Source organism: Petaurus breviceps, unplaced genomic scaffold (assembly GCF_028583685.1).
Source record: "Petaurus breviceps papuanus isolate PSGF00001 unplaced genomic scaffold, PetGlider_PUasm1.0 90897, whole genome shotgun sequence".
Lineage (NCBI taxonomy): Eukaryota > Metazoa > Chordata > Mammalia > Diprotodontia > Petauridae > Petaurus > Petaurus breviceps.
This window is the reverse complement of record NW_027187374.1, coordinates 6,592,254-6,610,101: the sequence shown is the minus strand read 5'-3', so window position 1 is coordinate 6,610,101 and position 17,848 is coordinate 6,592,254. Positions and strand designations below refer to the sequence as shown.

Sequence of the window (17,848 nt, the reverse complement as noted above, 5' to 3'; positions counted from 1 at the left end):
GGCCTCAGACACTTGACACAATTACTAGCTGTGTGACTTTGGGCAAGTCACTTAACCACAATCACCCTCCAAAAAGCAAAAAAAAAAAAAAAAAACCCAAACCAAAAACCAGAAGTTCTAAGAAAACCTCATGGAGGAAAGAACCTCGGATAAAACCACTACACTTGGAAAGGTAATAAATAAGACAAAGGAATGGACCATGTTGGGCTAATATATAAACATCACCATCAGAAAAACCAGAATGGTTTTTCACTATAACCGAGGAAAAGGTAACTATATGAAGGACAGATGCTCTTGTGAGAAGAATAAAGCCTTGATGTTACAGAAGCTAATATCTTCTGAGACCCAGGCAAAGGAACTAGGTCCTGGAAAGAAAGTCACTCTAGAGCTTGAAACAGCAAATATGGTTTCATCATTTATTCTTTATGGGTCTATTCCATTTGAACTCATAGGACTCTGAACAGAGGGAAAGATAAAGATTGAGGATCTGATTTCAAATAACCATCATATTTCAATCACAATTTGGAGGATTAAATTAAAAAATTATTGATATTTGGGATACCACAAAATGAATATGAAATATCCCATGGAAGTTATTGGTGTCATAGGACAGTGGATACTGTGGCTTTGTTATTTCCAAATTTACCATCTATTAGTGGAATGTCAGGACTGACTTAAAATAATTCCAAATGACATCACAGGATATAGTAAACAGAAAGGTAGAATGCAATACCTATACACTTTGGCTATCCATGCGATCTATTCAGAGGTCTACAGAAGAAAAGACAAGTTGTGATGGTGGACTACCAGCCAAGGAAGAAATATGCATGCAGATGCCTTATCCAGAGATTCCATGTGACACTGAAGCAATGACGATACCTAAAGATGGAATGAAGATTATATGTGATACCTAGGGAACTAGGTTATAAGAAAATGGCAATACTACTGAGAGTCTGGGACTTCTATCAGGCAGAATACCAGTAGCATATATGAATCATGTATAATAGAAGGAGAATACTGTGATTCCCATTCCAGCTCAGTTAATGTAGTCACAGAATGCAGTCATACATAATAAAGCTTTAATGTGCAAATAAAATGAGTCTGTATCCTGATCCCTTTATGGGGTGTAAACCCTTTAGTGATTAAAGACAGGAAAAATTCCATTTTCTGAGAAAATAAATTAGGCAAGATGGATGCCTGAAAAATAGTTCAGTCACATCTATTCCAGCAAAAACATAAAATTCATACCAGACTGAATAATCTCAAGAAATCCATTGAGAAACTATGGTAAATGGATAATTCCATCCCAGAACTGCACAAAAAGACAGCCAGGAACCCACAATTAGAAAGGTGGTCACCAGTAAAGCCAGTACCAACAGCAGCATCAGCACAGGCGAACAAATCTATAGCCTCCCAAAAAGACTAGAAAAGGGTAGGTAGCCTGTGGGACTCTGTCTAGTTGAAGAAAGTGAAGGATTCCCCTGAGGAGATTTCCCAAGGGAAATCTATAAGCCCTGGGATGGGAACCTTGGAAGTTCCAAAAGCAAAAGTAACCACTGAAAGTGAAGTTCAAACCAGGGTGCCCCTGGGTCTGCTACTCTGTCCTGAGACACAATAAGCCACCCTAAGGATCTAGCACTCCAAAACTCAAAGATTCAAGTGGGGTCTGATTCCCAGTCCATGCAGAAACTCAGAAGACCTAATACTATGGATAAAAAAATAAAAGCTCTGGGGTAAAGAAATGAAAGGAAAAGAGATAACTTGGAAGAAGTGGTAAATCTTACCCTGAAAACCAGAAGACACCAAATAGAAATGAACAATTCCATGAGACAGCAAGAAATATTAGAACAAAATAAAAAAAAATTTTAAGAATAAATATATCTCTATCAAAAACAACTAACCTGGAAACAGGAGTAAGAGAAATAATTTAAGAAACATTGGATTGCCTAAAAACATAATGGGGGAGGGGAAGTTTGGACATCACATATCAAGAAACCACATATGAAAACTGTCCGCATCTATTAGAAACATAGGGTAGCATTAAGAGAGAATACTCCAAGTAAAAAAATCTCAGGAATGTCAAAGCCAAAATTCAGAGCTCTCAAGTCAAAGAAAAAATGCTGCAAGAATCCAGAAAACAAAACAAAACAAAACAAAAAAAACAACTCAAGTTGAAAGGAACCAGTCAGGATCATACAAGACAGAGCAGCTTCTGTTATGAATAACAATAAACATTTACTAAGCATTCACTACGCGCCAGACACTGTGCTAAGCAATGAGGATACAAATACCTCCTATTCTTGTTTATATTTTAATCGAGGAAGTCAACACATAAAAGGGAAATTAAAGAGGGAGGGGGTTAGATGATGTAAAAAATAGAATACATCAACATTAAAAAGAATGAATCATTAAATCATCAATCATTAAAAAGAACCTAGAAAGATAAAAATTTTAAGCAACTGGAATGGGGTATGTGATGTAGTGGTAACATTTTAATAGTGAGAAAAGATGTGTCCCTTTGGAATCCTCATGTCTTCCTGAGAAAATGAAATAAAAAAAAAAAAAGCAGAGAGCTTGGAGGTAATTTGGTTCTCTTCTGAGGATTTAAGAGGAGAAAGAGAAGGCAGAATAAAAGGAATATACTAATGGAGGAAAAGGGTGCTAATAATCAGGTTCATGAAGAGTATACAAATATGAAGGAAAAGTAGGGGCAGTGGGCATGAGATGAACCTTACTTAAAACAAAAGAAACATACACAGTTTGGCATAAAAAGACATCAATTCAATGGGGGGCAGGGAGTGGAGGAATTGTTAAGAGGAAAGAAAATAACCAGGAAGGTAGGAGTAGCAAGCAAAACAAACTTCCTGAGCCTGAAGGTGGGATTAACAGGTGAAAAACAAAAACAAAGAACCAGAATCTAAGAAAAAAAGCCATTAATTGAGGAATGGCTGAACAAATTGTGATATATGAACATAATAGAATATTATTGTGTCATAAGAAATTATGACATAATTGCAGAAAATCCTGAGTGAACTGATGCTCAGTGAAGAGAGCAGAGAAAGAACACTTTACACACAGACAGCACTGTAAGCAAAAGAGCTTTGAAGGACTTAAGAACTCTGAATAATGTAACAACCAACCATTTGACAAAAAGGAGATGGATTCCAAGTGGAGAGAGGTACATTTTTTGATACAGTCTTTGTATGGCTACATCATTTTGATTTTGCTTAATTATTATAAGGTTTTTTTTTCCCCCTTTCAGTTTTTAAGGGGAAAGGGGAGGAATATAGGGGAGAGGCAAGGGTTAACGATATTGATGCTTCCCAAAAGGAACAAACACCCAGAACAAAGTTTTTGAAAATATTATGTGGAATTATATACTTAAAAAACAAACAATATGAAATGGAGATGATGGGGGACAGGATCCCAATAGGTTCAGCAGGAATTATGATCTTATCTAAGACCAGAAAACCTGCAATATCGTCTGGAAAGAATTCAAGGTCTCAGGCTTAATTGGAGTGAGAGTTGTGGAAGTTTATTGTTACGCTTCTATAAGAAGCAGGCAAGAGTCCTTTAGTGGACCTGCAAGTGAGAGGGGTACATGCTTTTACCTTTAAAGGGTAGGGCTGCCATTGTCAGGGCTGACCAGACCGGAGGGGCCTCAGTGCATAGACAAAGGTCAGAGCTGACCAAGAGGAGCATGTGAACAGATAGTTTAGGTAAGATTTGGGCCAGGCAGAAGGAGACATCCAAGATGCAAAATGTAACATGCTGAGAATTTGTTTGACTGTGAATATTTGGCAGATGGGGGGAGGAAAGAAGGGTTAGAGAAAGAGAAGGTAAATGCTTGTTAATATGAAAAAAATTTTTTTTTTCAAACCTTTTCCTTTGTGTCACATACAGCTCCCATATGCTTCTGCCCCAAGAGAACTACTAAAGAAGTAACTGGCTAGCACTTATATACCACTTTAAGGTTTGCAAAAAAGTTTTACAAATATTTATTATTTAATGTTTATATGCACAACAACCCTGGGAGGTAAGTGCTCTTATTATCCTCATTTCACAGATGAGGAAACTGAGTCAATGTTTAGTTAAGGAACTTGCCCCAAATCACAAAGTTTGTGTCTGAGGTTGGATTTACACCCAGGTTCTTCCTGATTCCAGGTCACCACCTAGATATCTTTCTTTCTGAAAAAAAAAAATGTTTAAAAGGCTAGGGAATAGTGTCAACACTTTTATAGGACAGGAGAGGACTCACTCTTAAGACAAGAGCTTCTAGTCTCAGCCATCGAAATGCTTTGAGAGGCAACTTCATTCACAGCACATTAATCAGGATAAAATTTCAAATAAAAGCTTTCCCCTGTCAACACGTCTACAGTATAGGACTCCAAACTAAAAATACGTAAAGCTCAAAGATGGTTTCTAAAGCTCCTATTGTTTCACAATAACTTCACTTCCCCCACCACACAAGATTTTATAGAGGGGGGAAACTGAAGGCAAAGGGATCTGCCCATGATCACAAGCAAGAAGACCTAGAATCTGAACCGCTGTCTTCTGACAGTGAAATCCAAATGCTTTCTCTATCTGTGCAAGCCTGCTCAATACAGGATGTCTCAAAAGTCTTAGTGCAGTTTAAAGCCATCTCAAACTTTTGGGGATAAACTCTGGTAATTCCTACCACCGAGCTTTTGTCACCCAATTAATTTTCTTTACTAAGGGCGAGGGTGAGGGAGAGATTTTGCAAACAGTCACCTGCCTACAAAAAAATGTAGCAAATTGGAGGAAGGAGACTGGGATGGAGGAGGTTTTGGGGGGGAGGGAGAGAAAAGGCAGGCTTCTGATGGTTTAAAAAATATATTATAATGAAGACAAAAAAAAAACCAACCCGTGGGTAGCGGCCTCAACCGCTCCTCAGCTTTTGGAAAGAAAGTCTATAGCAGTTCAGTTCCCCAACTCCCCCAAGCAAGGCCGGCTACAGTCGCTCCTTCTCTCTCCCATCCCGGTCTCTTCTGCTCCTCTCTGAGCAGCCCCTGGCCCCCTTCTCCCCAGCTCTCCTCCACTCCCCTCTTTGGGCTCCAGGCGGGAGGCAAAACCACGTGACACGTGACCACCGACCCTGCAGGCCACGACTTTCTAGCCTCACGTTCCCTTCAACTCTATGGTTTCCCCCTTTGTCGAATGAAGTTTTCGGCTTCTCTCCCACCCTTGAGTCTTCCGGACCGGCAGGGGGCAGCCGAGTAAAGTGCCTGTCCAGAGGGGAGCCAGGCTCTCGGCCTACTTGTGCGCGGGTTGGGGAGGAGGAGCGCTGGGAGCTCCGAGTGGGCGCCTGCGCCGTCTTGGGCTCTGCGCTCGGTACCGCGGTGTGTGAGGTCCGAGGTCCGCGGACGCCGTCTCGGTGGGCGCCGCTGCCACTGTCGTAGCGGCGATGTTCCGCAAGGCCCGGCGGGTGAACGTGCGCAAGCGGAACGACTCGGAGGAGGAGGAGCGGGAACGCGATGAGGACCAGGAGGCGCCGCCGCTGCTGCCGCCGGGCGGGGGGGAGGAGTCGGGCGCCGGGGACAGGGCCCCCGGCGGCGAGCTCCAGTCGCCCACCCTGGCCCCCGGCCCACCGCTCCTCTCCTCTTCTTCCGCTTCGCTGTTGTTGAGCCCCGGTGCCGACGCCGGGCCCGGCTTCCCGGCCAGCTCCGAGCAGGGCAACGGCCTGAAGCCGCGCAAGAGGCCGCGGGAGAACAAAGAGGCGCCGCGGGCCAGCCTGTTGAGCTTCCAGGACGAAGAAGAAGGTAACTGCCATCCCCTCCGCTAGCGCCTCAGCCCCCGACCGGCCCTGCGCGCGGAGAGCTCTCCGGGGACCCCCACTCCCGCGGGCTTTGGGGGGGACCCAAGTGTCCTCGACACTCTCCCCCCCACACACGCACATGCACACAGTGCTCTCCTGCTTCTCCACCTCTTGTCACCTTCGGGAACGAGACAGATTCCCCTCCCCCCTCCTGAGCTGAATTTTGCCTTTCAGTCTCCTTATTTCCGAAATGCTCCTCGTGGAGGAAAGGCTGAGGCTACATTTTAGCTCTGCTCCCCGGGAAAAGAAGTTCGTGGACTCTGCTTCCTGCCAGCTGGCGCTGGGTGCAGTAGCAGCGTCCCGCGGGTGGCCCTTTAGAGGCATGAGAAAGGAAAAAAATATATGTCACTAGAAGGAATAACATAGATATAGTGACATAGACCTCTAGCATCTCTATATGAATTTTTTTCACTTCAGTGAGGAAGAATCCCCAAGAAACGTTGGGGAGCATCTTTTAAAATATTCATGTTCTTTTTTTTTTTCTATTTAAAAAAAATGAATTTACCCAAGTGTGTCTGATAGACCAAGAGTGAAATGAATTTGCAACTCCTGGAAATCCATGTTTGAGACTAATGAAAGTCACTGTAGGAGATCCTAGTTTTACTTTTCTATTTCGTCTTCCTCTGCTTATTTTGTATTTTTTAAGGGCAAGATTTGTTTGAGCTAGAGATTGCTTTTTCTACGAATTAAATGAGATAATGTTTGTAAATGGCTTTTGCAAACTTTAGGACATTATATACATTATACAAATTGAAAGAACCCTTTTCCCCCCTCCTTTTTTTGCTGGAGTACACCAAATTGTTTTTTAAACATAAAATTGATGTGCTGTGGAGTGTAGGTTTCCCTTTGAAATATCAGGCAAAAACTAGAGCAGGGAATTAACTGACAAGTTTTGAGTTAATGAAATTATTTTAAAAATTTAATATTTGGGGGGTTAAATGTTTTATTATCTCAGTCTTTTCTCCACTAGCATAAGAGTTTAAAAGTGAAATAGAAAGTTTCTTAACTCTCTTTCATGGGGGGGTGGGGCATCAAAAAATCACATTTACTCCCTTCTTGGTGTTCCAAGTAAGTGAGAGATTCAAAGTAGCTTCAGGATTGGGTTAATGATTGCAATGCATAAGTGTTGATCTGAGCAATTTGGTTGTTTAAACTGAATATGACATTTGGAAGTTTTGAATATGACAAATTGAGATGTCTTACATGAATGTTTTCTCTTTTTAAAGAAACTGAAGAAGTTTTCAAAGTGAAGAAATCAAGTTATAGCAAAAAAATAGTAAAACTCCTTAAGAAAGAGTATAAAGAAGATCTTGAAAAATCAAAGGTTAAGACAGAACTCAATTCATCAGCTGACGGTAAATAGAAAACAATATAATATGTTGCCTGTATAGTTTGGATATTCAATGAATGTGAAACAATTTGGGGAGAACTGGGATGTGAAAATAGAGAAGATTTGACACTTTAGTTCCCCTCATCTTTCCCTCTCCCCTTACTTTCCAGGAGACGTGCACAGTTGTGATCGTGAATTTAAAGTTGGTACAGGTTAAATTTCCAAGTGTTTTGTTTGTCTTTTTTAATGCATCTTCATGAGGATGATAGTTGCATCCATGGAAGCTGATGAAATTACCAACTGAGAAAAAAGAGAAAAGGGCTTATGGCAGAACTTAGTATATGCTCATACATAGAGTTCAGGACATTGATAATGATTCTGCAAGAGAAACTGAAAAAGATCTGTCAGATTGGTAGGAGGGATACAATAACAAAGTGACAAAAATCTCAGGAGGTAAGAGTAATTAAAATGAGAGTGGGGCCCATAGTATCAAATGACAAGAGGAAGTCTGGAAAGTTGAGGTGTGACAAAATACTATAGATTTAACTAAAAGATCATCAGTGACCTTGTAAAGAGTTTTTTGTTGAGTGATGGGTAAAGGCTAGGTTTCAAGGGGTTGAGAAGTTAATAAGAGGTGAAAAAGAGAGAAGCTATATGTTAGGATAAGAATGGGGGATGATCTGAGCATGTTTAAATGCAGCAGAGAAGGATCCAATGGATAAAAAGAAATTAAAAATTAGAAAGAGAGGGAATGGTTGAAGGGGTAGGCCCCCAGAGGGCACAGGAGGGAATGAAATAAGGTACAGAAGTAGAGGATATTGGCTGCCTCTTCCTCTGGGGAACGAGCAAAGGAGAGAATATCATAAAATATTGAGATGATATGAAATGTAAAATTGGGGAGTCAGTAAACATTTATTAAACCCCTACTATGTACCAAGTGCCATACTAAGTGATGGCCACAAAAAGTGGTAAAAGTCATTCCCAGCCATGTAGGAACTAAAAATGTAAAAGGGGAGACAACATGTGAACTACTAAGCACAAATAAACTGTATAAAAGATCAACTAGGAAATAATAAAGAGAAGGCACTAGAATGTGGAATGAAACACTTGTGAGTGATAATTAGATCAAGTGTATGACGAGCAAAAATGCACATCAGATCATCAAGGTTGAGGTTGATCTGGGAAGCAGAGGCATTTCAAGGATGTTAGCAGATAAATTGATATTATCAAGAATAAGGACAGATTGAGGTGGAGACCCATGAACCATGTATAGAACTCGTTGAGAAAGAAGAGAAAATGGTCTAGGAGTCAATAGAGAATAGCCATCAAGATCTGGATTGAGTGATGTAACTGGATAGAGTGAATCCCAGCAAATGAGAAGTTTCTAAGTAATGGTAAGGAAAGACAATGAAAAACAAGCACACTTATTTCTCTTTGTGACTCAGGATTTTGAGAAAGCATGAGAGAAGATACATCTAGTACTGATGATCAGTGACACAGTATTTTTAGTGGGTAGAAAGAGCCAGAGTGTTTAGGATGGCAGGATGGATGGAGGATGAAAGGAAGAGATCTGTAAAAGTCAATTTTGAAACAATAGAATGGGGGTCCATAGGACATGGTGAAAGGGGAGAGGGGGTGGGATGAGGCTAAAGAAGATATAGTGTTGATTTGATAAGTGTAGTAGGTGGTGGTAGCATAGAAAGGAAGATACTAATCTGGGTAGCCAATAATATCTCCCACTTAATTTTTTTTGGGGGGGGAAGGCAGGGCAATTGGGGTTTAAGTGACTTGCCCAAAGTCACATGGCTAGTAAGTGTTAAGTGTCTGAGGCCTATTTGAATTCAGGTACTCCAGACTTTAGGGCTGGTGCTCTATTCACTGAGCCACCTAGCTGCCCCCATATCTTCCACTTCTTGACAGAGATGATGGATGAGAGAAGCAGATTGAGATGTCTTCTAAGACATGACCAATGTGTTGATTTATTGTATTGGACAATATATGTTTCTTATAAGGATTGGCTTCTGTAATGGTAGGCTAGTGGGAAGTGATACAAAACACATCAGGATAACTTTAATACCTAGAAGAAACCAAAGTACAAAAAAGGATACAAACAAAAAGAACAGTAATGTTACTATTTGGTTGAAAATAATATATACGCATTTTAAAAAGCTATATGACAAATTCAGTTTCTTACATAACCCTTTTCTTTGTATGTTGAAATGTTTTTGTCTAATTATTATTAGTTTCACAATAACTTTTTTTTTTTGTTAAAATAAGCAAAAGTAGGGGCGGCCAGGCAGCACAGCAAGTAAGAGCACCGGCTCCAGTGTCGGAACGACCTGGGGATCAAATCCGGGCTCAGATACTTAGCACCACACCCAGAAATAACTGGCCATGTAATCTTGAGCAAGTTACTTAACCCCGATTGCTTTAAAAAAAAATAAAAATAAGCAAAAGTAATGACTTGGAGTGTGTAGAGAGTAGAGACAAGGAAACTACTTAAAGGTGACTTCAGTTATATAGGTATGGGGTGATAATTATTTGAATTAGGATAATAATCCTGGAAATGGGAAGGAAGGAATTTGAATATACATTCCAAAAGAAGAAACAGTAAGACTTGGCTGATTAGATATGGAGTATGAGGAGGAAATGTCAAAGAACAGGACTTTAAGATTGAGAGTAGTGAAAACATTAATGCAAAAGGGAATCCAGGAAGAGCAACCATTTGTGGGAGAAAGATAATAGCTTCAGATTTTTAGTGATAATGAGTTTGAGATCCAGAGGAAAATACCAGCAGGTAGTTTAAGAAGAAAGGAAACTTGGGAGAAGTCAGCTTGGAGAGTTAAATTTGGAAAATAATTAGATTTGATGATAATGAGGTAATAATAGTTGAAGCTCAAAGTATGGATAAGGTCATTGAAGGAGAGCAAAAGAACAGAGAATCGAACTTTGGATTTTAGCAGCTTTAAGGGTGTAGGAGAAAGAAAAGTAGGAGAGAAAATCAGAATTGTTAAGGCAAACAAGGGGGGAGAGTTTTATGAATGGGTTCAGCACTATCAAATTCTGTAAGAATTGTACTATGAAGAAGTCATTAAATTTGGTAATTGTCATTGGCTGTCTTTTAAAAAGCAGTTGTAGTTTTGGTGCCAGTGACTATAAAATGAAGTAGTCCGTGAGAAAGTAGATGGGATGTAGATTGGTTATTTGTGAAATTTAACAAGGAAAAGATGTCTGATATGGAGTTCGTGAATCGGTGGATAGATTTCAAAGGAATCTGTGAACTTGGATAAGAAATAAATTACATCTTTATTTTCATTAATCTCTTACTGAAATTTAGCATAGCATGTAGCCAGCAAATATTCTGAGAAGGTATTCATAGACTTAATCAGACAACAAAAGGAATCCATGACACAAAAAAAGCTTAAGAACCCTTGTGCTAGAGGGAACAACATGATTTTGCTGAAGTTTTTTTCTTTAATTTTTGTTTTTTAAAAAGATAGGACAGACTCATCATATATGTTGATAGACGAAAAGAACTAATGGAGATGAAAATTGCTAGGTAGAAGGTATAATGCATGGAACAAGATTTCAAAGGAGTAAGAAAGCAATGGAATTAAAGGAGTACATACCTCTTTCTGAGACTGGAGAGAAGGAGGAAAGAATGGGTCTAGATAAGGTCTTTTGAAGAAGATAAGCTAGATAGTATATTCTGGATAGCCTGGATCCAATTTAATTCAATTCAGTAAGTATTTAAGTGCCTAGTATCTGCAAGGCATTCTTCAAAGGACAGATGATTTTTTTTTTTTAAAGCAATCGGGGTTAAGTAATTTGCTCAAGGTTACACGGCCAGTTATTATTTCTGGGTGTGGTGCTGAGTATCTGAGCCTGGATTTGATCCAAGTCATCCCGACACTGGTGCTCTTACTCGCTGAGCCACCTGGCCGCCCCTAACCAATTGGGGTTAAGTAACTTGTTCAAGGTTACACAGCCAGGTGTTTCTGGGTGGGTGCTAAGTGTCTGAGCCCGCGATTCGATCTCCAGGTCTTCTCAACACTGGAGCCGGTGCTCTTACTCACTGTGCTACCTGGCCGCCCCCAGACAGATGATTTTTAAAAATAGGTCCATGTTTTAAGCAACTTTCCATTTAGAGAATAAAGCATATGCACAGAAAAATGAACACAAAATACATGAAAGTAATCTTTTGGGAGACCAGGAGGTGGCACTAACAGCTGTCAGGCATCAGGAAAGGTCTTATGTAAAAGTAAACACCCAGGCTGAGCCTCAAGGGAAGGTAGAGATACTAAGAGTTAGCAGTGGCTAGGAAGAACATTCCAGCCATGATGACAAGAGATGAAATGTTGTGTATAGGAAATCTCAAGTAGGCTACTTTGACTGGTATGTTCATCATTCCTTCATTGTTTGTCCTTCCATCTTTAAGAGGAAGGTAGGTCAGGAAGGTAATATCATTATTTGGATTTAAGTGAGGGAGGTCTGTGCAGAGTTATCAACCTCACTCTCTCTTCCAGAGTCATCTGGATCCAATGGCAACATATAAATCAGGATGACTGGACATGGCCCCGATGCAGTGGAAGACCTTTTTTAATTTACTTTTAGTTTTCAACATTGACTTCCATAAGTTTTAAATTTTCTCTGCCTCCCTCCCCTCCCTCTTCCTCAAGATGACATGCAATCTAATATAGTCTCTACATATTTTTATTAAACATTTTCACTTCATTCATTTATATAGAAGAATTAAAATGAATGGGAGAATCCACGAGAAAGAAGAAACAAAACAAAAAAAGAGAGCCGATGGTATGCTTCGATCTGCATTCAGACTCTATAATTCATTCTCTGGATGTGGATGGCATTTTCCATCTTGAGTCTTTTGGAGTTGTTTTAAGACCTTTTTAAGCTAAAATCTTTTCCCTGGTCTCAATTCCATTGAGGCAATACCCATTCAGTGATTAAGACTAGGTAAGAAATGAGGCAAAGAATGGCTTCTTTTATCTAGTCAAAAAACAAAATCAGTCTGGGAGGGGAAGACAATAAAGGGTTTTGGGACAAAACAAACAATTTGCTATTTACCTTCACTCTGAGCCATAAGAACTCAAGTAGTAACGCAGTGAGGCTTGGACTGGGACCTGTTGTTGGCCAATCAGTGAGTTCCAGAGTGATTTAGATTTAAGGCATGGTCCTTAAAAAAGAAATCTAGCCTGTAAACTCCAAGATATCTTGCCAGGTTTCAGCGATCAAAATTTATATTCCTTTGGGCAGAGTGCATGCAGGGAAGGGTATGAATCCTTTTGTGGACTGAGGAAGAGAAGGGAGGGAAGGAACTGTGTTGACTCACTGGAACTGGCCAGTTGGGTCCCCAGGGGTAATGTTAAGGTCAACTTGTTGAGAAGTATTTAGTTTTCTGCTTTTATTTAAGTGGAGTCTGGAGATTTGGAAAGAGTTAAAAGATTTGTGAAGATGAGAATTGAAAAATATCTATTGTTGTTATGAATAATATAATTTTAATTTATAATATTGTTTACATTAATATATCAGATACTTAAAATTTTTCACTGCTTAAAATATTAACTGTAATAGCGTTATATTCATCTCTTTAGAAATCTTCTCAGAGCAAAGATTAAGACAAAGTTGGCTTTGGTAAGAAGATTAGTTAATAGTTTGGCTTTCAGCACAGGGGCTGAGGAGGAGAACAGATGACTGAGGAGGAAGCATTGATACTTGTGTAGGCAGACTAATCAGACCCAAGGCCTTACTGAAGGAAGGTACACCTAGGATTTAATAAGTGAAAGGAGAGGCTGGTTCTAGCTTCCAGATTACCAGATGGCTAATGCATAGCACTTGCTGCTAGGACCTCCCAACCCACAGTACAGGTCAATAGTATCGTAGATTAGAGCTGAAAAGAACGTTAAAGATCATCCACTTTAGGGGTCCTTAATTTAGGATATAAAAATTAATTTTTTCTTTTCTTCTTTTTTCTTTTTGGAAGGGAGAAGGCAGGCCAGTTGGGCAAGTGACTTGCCCAAAGTTACATGGCTAGTAAGTGTTTAAGTGTCTGAGGCAGGATTTGAACTCAGGTCCTCCTGACTCCAGGGCTGGTTCTCTCACTGTGCCACCTAGCCGCCTCCCAAAAATAATTTTTTCAAATATTTTGATAACTCAGTATAATTGGTTTCCTTTGTAAGACTTTTTTATTTTATGTATTTAAAAACATTCTGATAAGAGTTCAGTGGGCTTCATCCCATTGCCAAAGGGTAGTTTATGACACAAAAAAAGCTTAAGAACCCCTGATCTAGTCCAACACCCTCTTTATAGATGAGAAAATTTAGACTTGGAGTAAAATGACTTATTCTCACCCCTCTTCTGGGAATTGGGAAGTACTAAAGAAGGGATTCAAATGCAAATCTTCTGACTTCCATTCTTTCCACTGCACTACCAGTGATTTATTACAAATGATTGTTCTTCAGATTAGAAAAGAAAGACCCAGATTAAAGCTCACTGGAGTTTAGTCACCTTAGGATAGACAACCAATTGTTTCAAATTCTAGAATTTTATGAGGAAGACAAAGTTATTTGTACTATACCTGGCGATCCATTTATGGTTGAAGTGTAAAATAAAAAAAGGATCATTTTGTAATGTTTAAGTGATTCTTTAGGGGGATAATAAAATCTAATCAGTACTCAGTTCACCAAGAATTGAAAAAATTCAAGAGTCAATTAATAAACATTTATTGAATACCTGCTGTGTGCCATGCACTATGCTAAGCACTTTTTAATAGTCATTGGGGAGGATGAAAAACCTTTTACCTAAAATTTAAAATAATAAACTACATAATAACTGGAGTGTATGAATTATATTAACTTGGTATTCAATATAATCTGTATGAATCCTAGAGGACAGTGGGGGTAGGAAAGGAGCTAAAAATTGGGGAGGCAACCTTCATTATTCTCAAAGTACAGTTCAATAAGGAAATCTTTTCCTGTAATGCATCCCTTTGCCTCTTCTAAGTGTATTTCTGATAATGAAGTTTGGGGTAAGGAAATGTATCCTTTTAGAATTTTTTTTTTCCATCAGCTGAACAACCTTTGGACAAAGCAGGGCAACCTAAGGACCCAAATCTAGAAGATGGGGCTATTATCTGTGAACATGGTGAAGAAGAAATGGAAGTGGAGAGTGAGAAGGAAGAAGAAAAGCCAAAAGTTGGTGGAACTTTTTCAAATGCTTTGTCGTCTTTGAACGTTTTGCGGCCAGGTAGGTATTTACTTAAACTTTATTACACCAGAGTAGTGTATCTATTGTGGAATGACCTATGCCTGGTTGCTTGAGATCTCTCTTATTTCAGGGAGGAGAGGACTGGGCTGCAATCAATTTCTTTTTTTTTGTAACATAGCTTGAAGGTAGAGGTGATAAGGAAGGTTATAATCACATTTGGGGGGGGGGGGGGAGGGCCCTAATGTTTTCCCAAGATATACATACAGCCAGTTTTATTATCTATGCAGATAGACATTATGCATAACTTGAATAAATGTTAGCATAGAGGATTGGTTACCTCTCCTTTTTGTCCAAGAGAAGTCATTTTAATTAATTCATATAAATGTTAACATCTAAAACATAGCTCTCTATTGGCAAGCCTATGACTTAAGCACAGGTCTTGAATGTATGAACTCTGTTTAACTGTCTTTTAAAAACTATTGTTTTTACATTTTGGCAAATGTCACTAAAAACCTTAAAGTTTGCTTATTTCCCATTTGGGTGAACCTTTATCCTGTGTTTTCCCTGTTGGTCCTTGATCCAGAACTAGCATTCTCAAATTCCCAGCCAGGTGCTTCTCAATTTAAAAAAAATATATCTTTTTATTGCTGTCTTTTAAAAAATCACTAATTTCCAAATATCCTTCCCTGTCTCCTAGCTAGCCAGTCATCACTTGTAAGAAAATTAAAAGAAAGGGGGGGAAAGCAATTCAGCAAAACTAACCAGCTATATAATGTTCTAAACCCGTAGTTGCCCCACCTACCTCTACACCTTTCTTCTCTAGCTTTTTCATAATAATTACACAGTGCTTAATGTAGTTTGTTTAGTTGATGATATTGCTTTGCACATGTTCTCCTCACCACTCAGAGTTGCTTAAGAGCAAGTAGAAATTGTGAGATTTCATTTTGTATCCCCAGTCCTCAGTACAGGTTGTAGTGACTGCTTAGTCAGTGCTTGTTGATGGATATTTTCCCTTATTGTAGACATTGTGTTTGTTATTCTGCTTTTGTTTACTTTTCATCAGTAAGTCTTTCTGTACTTATCTGAATTCTCCGTGTTCATTGTTTCTTCGAACACCAATGTTTAGTTATGTTTCAGTATCTCAGTTTGTTTAACCATTCTCTGATCATTGGGGCATCTACTTTTTTCTAGTTCATTGTTACTACCAAAAAAAAAAAGGCTGATATAAATATTTTAGTATATAAAGGACCTCTTTTCTGTCTTTGACCTCTTTAGTGTAAATGCACACCACTGGGAAGTCTGGGTCAAAGATTATGGAAATTTTAGTTGTGTATTTTTTTTTGTTTGTTTTTTGGGTTTTGGTTTTTGTTTTTTTTGCATAATTCCCATTTTTTTCTAGAATAGTTAAATGAATTTAACGATTTAATATAATATTAATATATAATAATAAATATTAACTATTTAATAATATATATAATAATAGTACTTCTAATATACTATATTTCTTAACTGCAGAGGGCACTATGGTACTGGCTAAACCTAAAGTAAATAGCTAATAAGCAATTAGAAATAATGAGCAAGGATTGAAACTCTTCCAACTTCCTCCTATATTGTATCCATTGGCAGTTTGATCTGGATTGAATGAATAGTGTCAGTATTAATGACTCAGAAAAAAGTTATGTAGTCAGCTAGCATTAGAAAGTAGTTCTAACAAAGATGTCTTGAAGAGACAGTAGTTTCTGTGCCCCTTGGCACTAATTTATACAGTGATTTCTGTGCAGGTAGTGGATGCTGGATAACTGCTTCTTAACTGACTTCTAAAACTCTAATAAGAGTAATTCCTGATTTCTGCCTTATTTTAGATACTCCTTTCTTTAGAATGAATAACATCTGTACTTCTAACAAGGAGGGCTGTCCTCACCGAATTATATTATATAAAAAGCAATTATTTGTTTCTAGGGGAAATCCCAGATGCTGCTTTTATTCATGCTGCTAGGAAAAAACGTCAAATGGCCCGTGAACTTGGTGATTTTGCACCTCATGATCATGAACCTGGTAAAGGCCGCCTTGTTCGAGAAGATGAGAATGATGCCAGTGATGATGATGATGATGATGAGAAACGTCGGATAGTTTTCTCTGTTAAAGAAAAGTCACAGAGGCAAAAAATTGCAGAGGAAATAGGTAACATTTTTAATAGAATAGTAATCGCATTAAGGTGCTAATAAATGTACCACACATTTTTAGCAATCATAGTAGTCTTGTCAACATGGATATTCCCACACAATTGGTATAAATGCCTTCTCATACTATACAGTTTTTTCCATGATCCTCCACAGCATATACTCAACTCCCTGGAATGCTTCCTTTAAGTGTGTATTGTGTGTCTGAGTATATGTTTTTAAAAAAAATGATGGGTTCTAGTGCAACCCTTAGATTTGTCCATTTGGTCTTTCATTTTTGCAACATGACCTGGCTACCTCCTTTCCTGATCATATATTTTCCCGATACCATATTTTATACAGTATCTTGTGCTCTAATCATCATTGCTGTTATTCTATTACCTACTTTTTGCCTTCATGACTTTTATTTTTTTAATCTTTCATTTTACTTTTCACTTAACAAGTATTCTTTTTATCTTCCTCTACCATATCTTATACTTAATCCACAGTTTTGCTTCTTTAGAGGTTGCCTTGTTTGGAGCCATTCAGTATCAATAGGCAGATACAGGTGATAAAAAGATACATGTTTATGTCAGGAAGAAGCTTTGGAAGGCACTGCAAAATTTTACAAATGCCATTTGTTCTGCTGTTTTACTTAGTTTTGGACTCAGCAGATGTTGGAGAGCCTGTCCATATATCTGTACATAGTAGTCTGACAAAAATCATTTTTAATTCATTTGGTTTTTTTTGTGGGTTGTTGAGCTGATCTCATTAAAGGAGCCCTGGGATCTTGATAAGCAATGATAAAAGGCGAAAATCTTGTAATTTTCTCTGTAAGTGAGTTTTGTGAAATAATTAAGATTTCCTCTACCAAAAAAATCTACAAAAGCCTTCATGTTACCTTCTCATTTAATGAAGTAAAGCCAGATAAGTACATGTACATCATTTTCTTAAAGGTTTTGTTTATAAGAGAAAGTTAGAAACATGGATCGTTAATTTCTGATGTCCTCAGTCACCTTTTAAAAAAAAATACCATCTTGAAAATTGAGCCCACAGTTCTTTTAAATGGTCACTGCCAGCATGAATTTCTTTTTTTGTGAATTTGATTTGGTTTAAATATATCATCCCCCTGTGGCATTTTGAGTTTATAGTTCCACTGACACTGATAAGAATAGATCACTATAAAATTGCTGACAGATTCTGTTATATTTTCTTCCATTTGTATTTGTTTTATGGGTCATCATGATCAAAGAATGTATAACCCAGTAGCCAACCTATTGGTGGTGAAATTCTGGAGCC

At 38.5% G+C, this 17,848-nt stretch overlaps 1 protein-coding gene across 2 annotated transcripts in view; it reads left to right on the top strand.

Annotated features, from left to right (window-relative positions):
- The first annotated feature begins 5,293 nt into the window (after window positions 1-5,293).
- The window catches only part of PAXBP1 (PAX3 and PAX7 binding protein 1), a 43,012-nt gene continuing 30,457 nt past the window's right edge, over window positions 5,294-17,848 (top strand). For both annotated transcript variants that reach the window (XM_069074917.1, XM_069074916.1), the window contains exons 1-4: window positions 5,294-5,780; window positions 7,063-7,191; window positions 14,253-14,429; window positions 16,350-16,571. In XM_069074917.1, coding sequence (XP_068931018.1) covers window positions 5,426-5,780; window positions 7,063-7,191; window positions 14,253-14,429; window positions 16,350-16,571 — 883 coding nt within the window. In that variant the 5' untranslated portion in view covers window positions 5,294-5,425. The remainder of the gene's footprint in view (window positions 5,781-7,062; window positions 7,192-14,252; window positions 14,430-16,349; window positions 16,572-17,848) is intronic.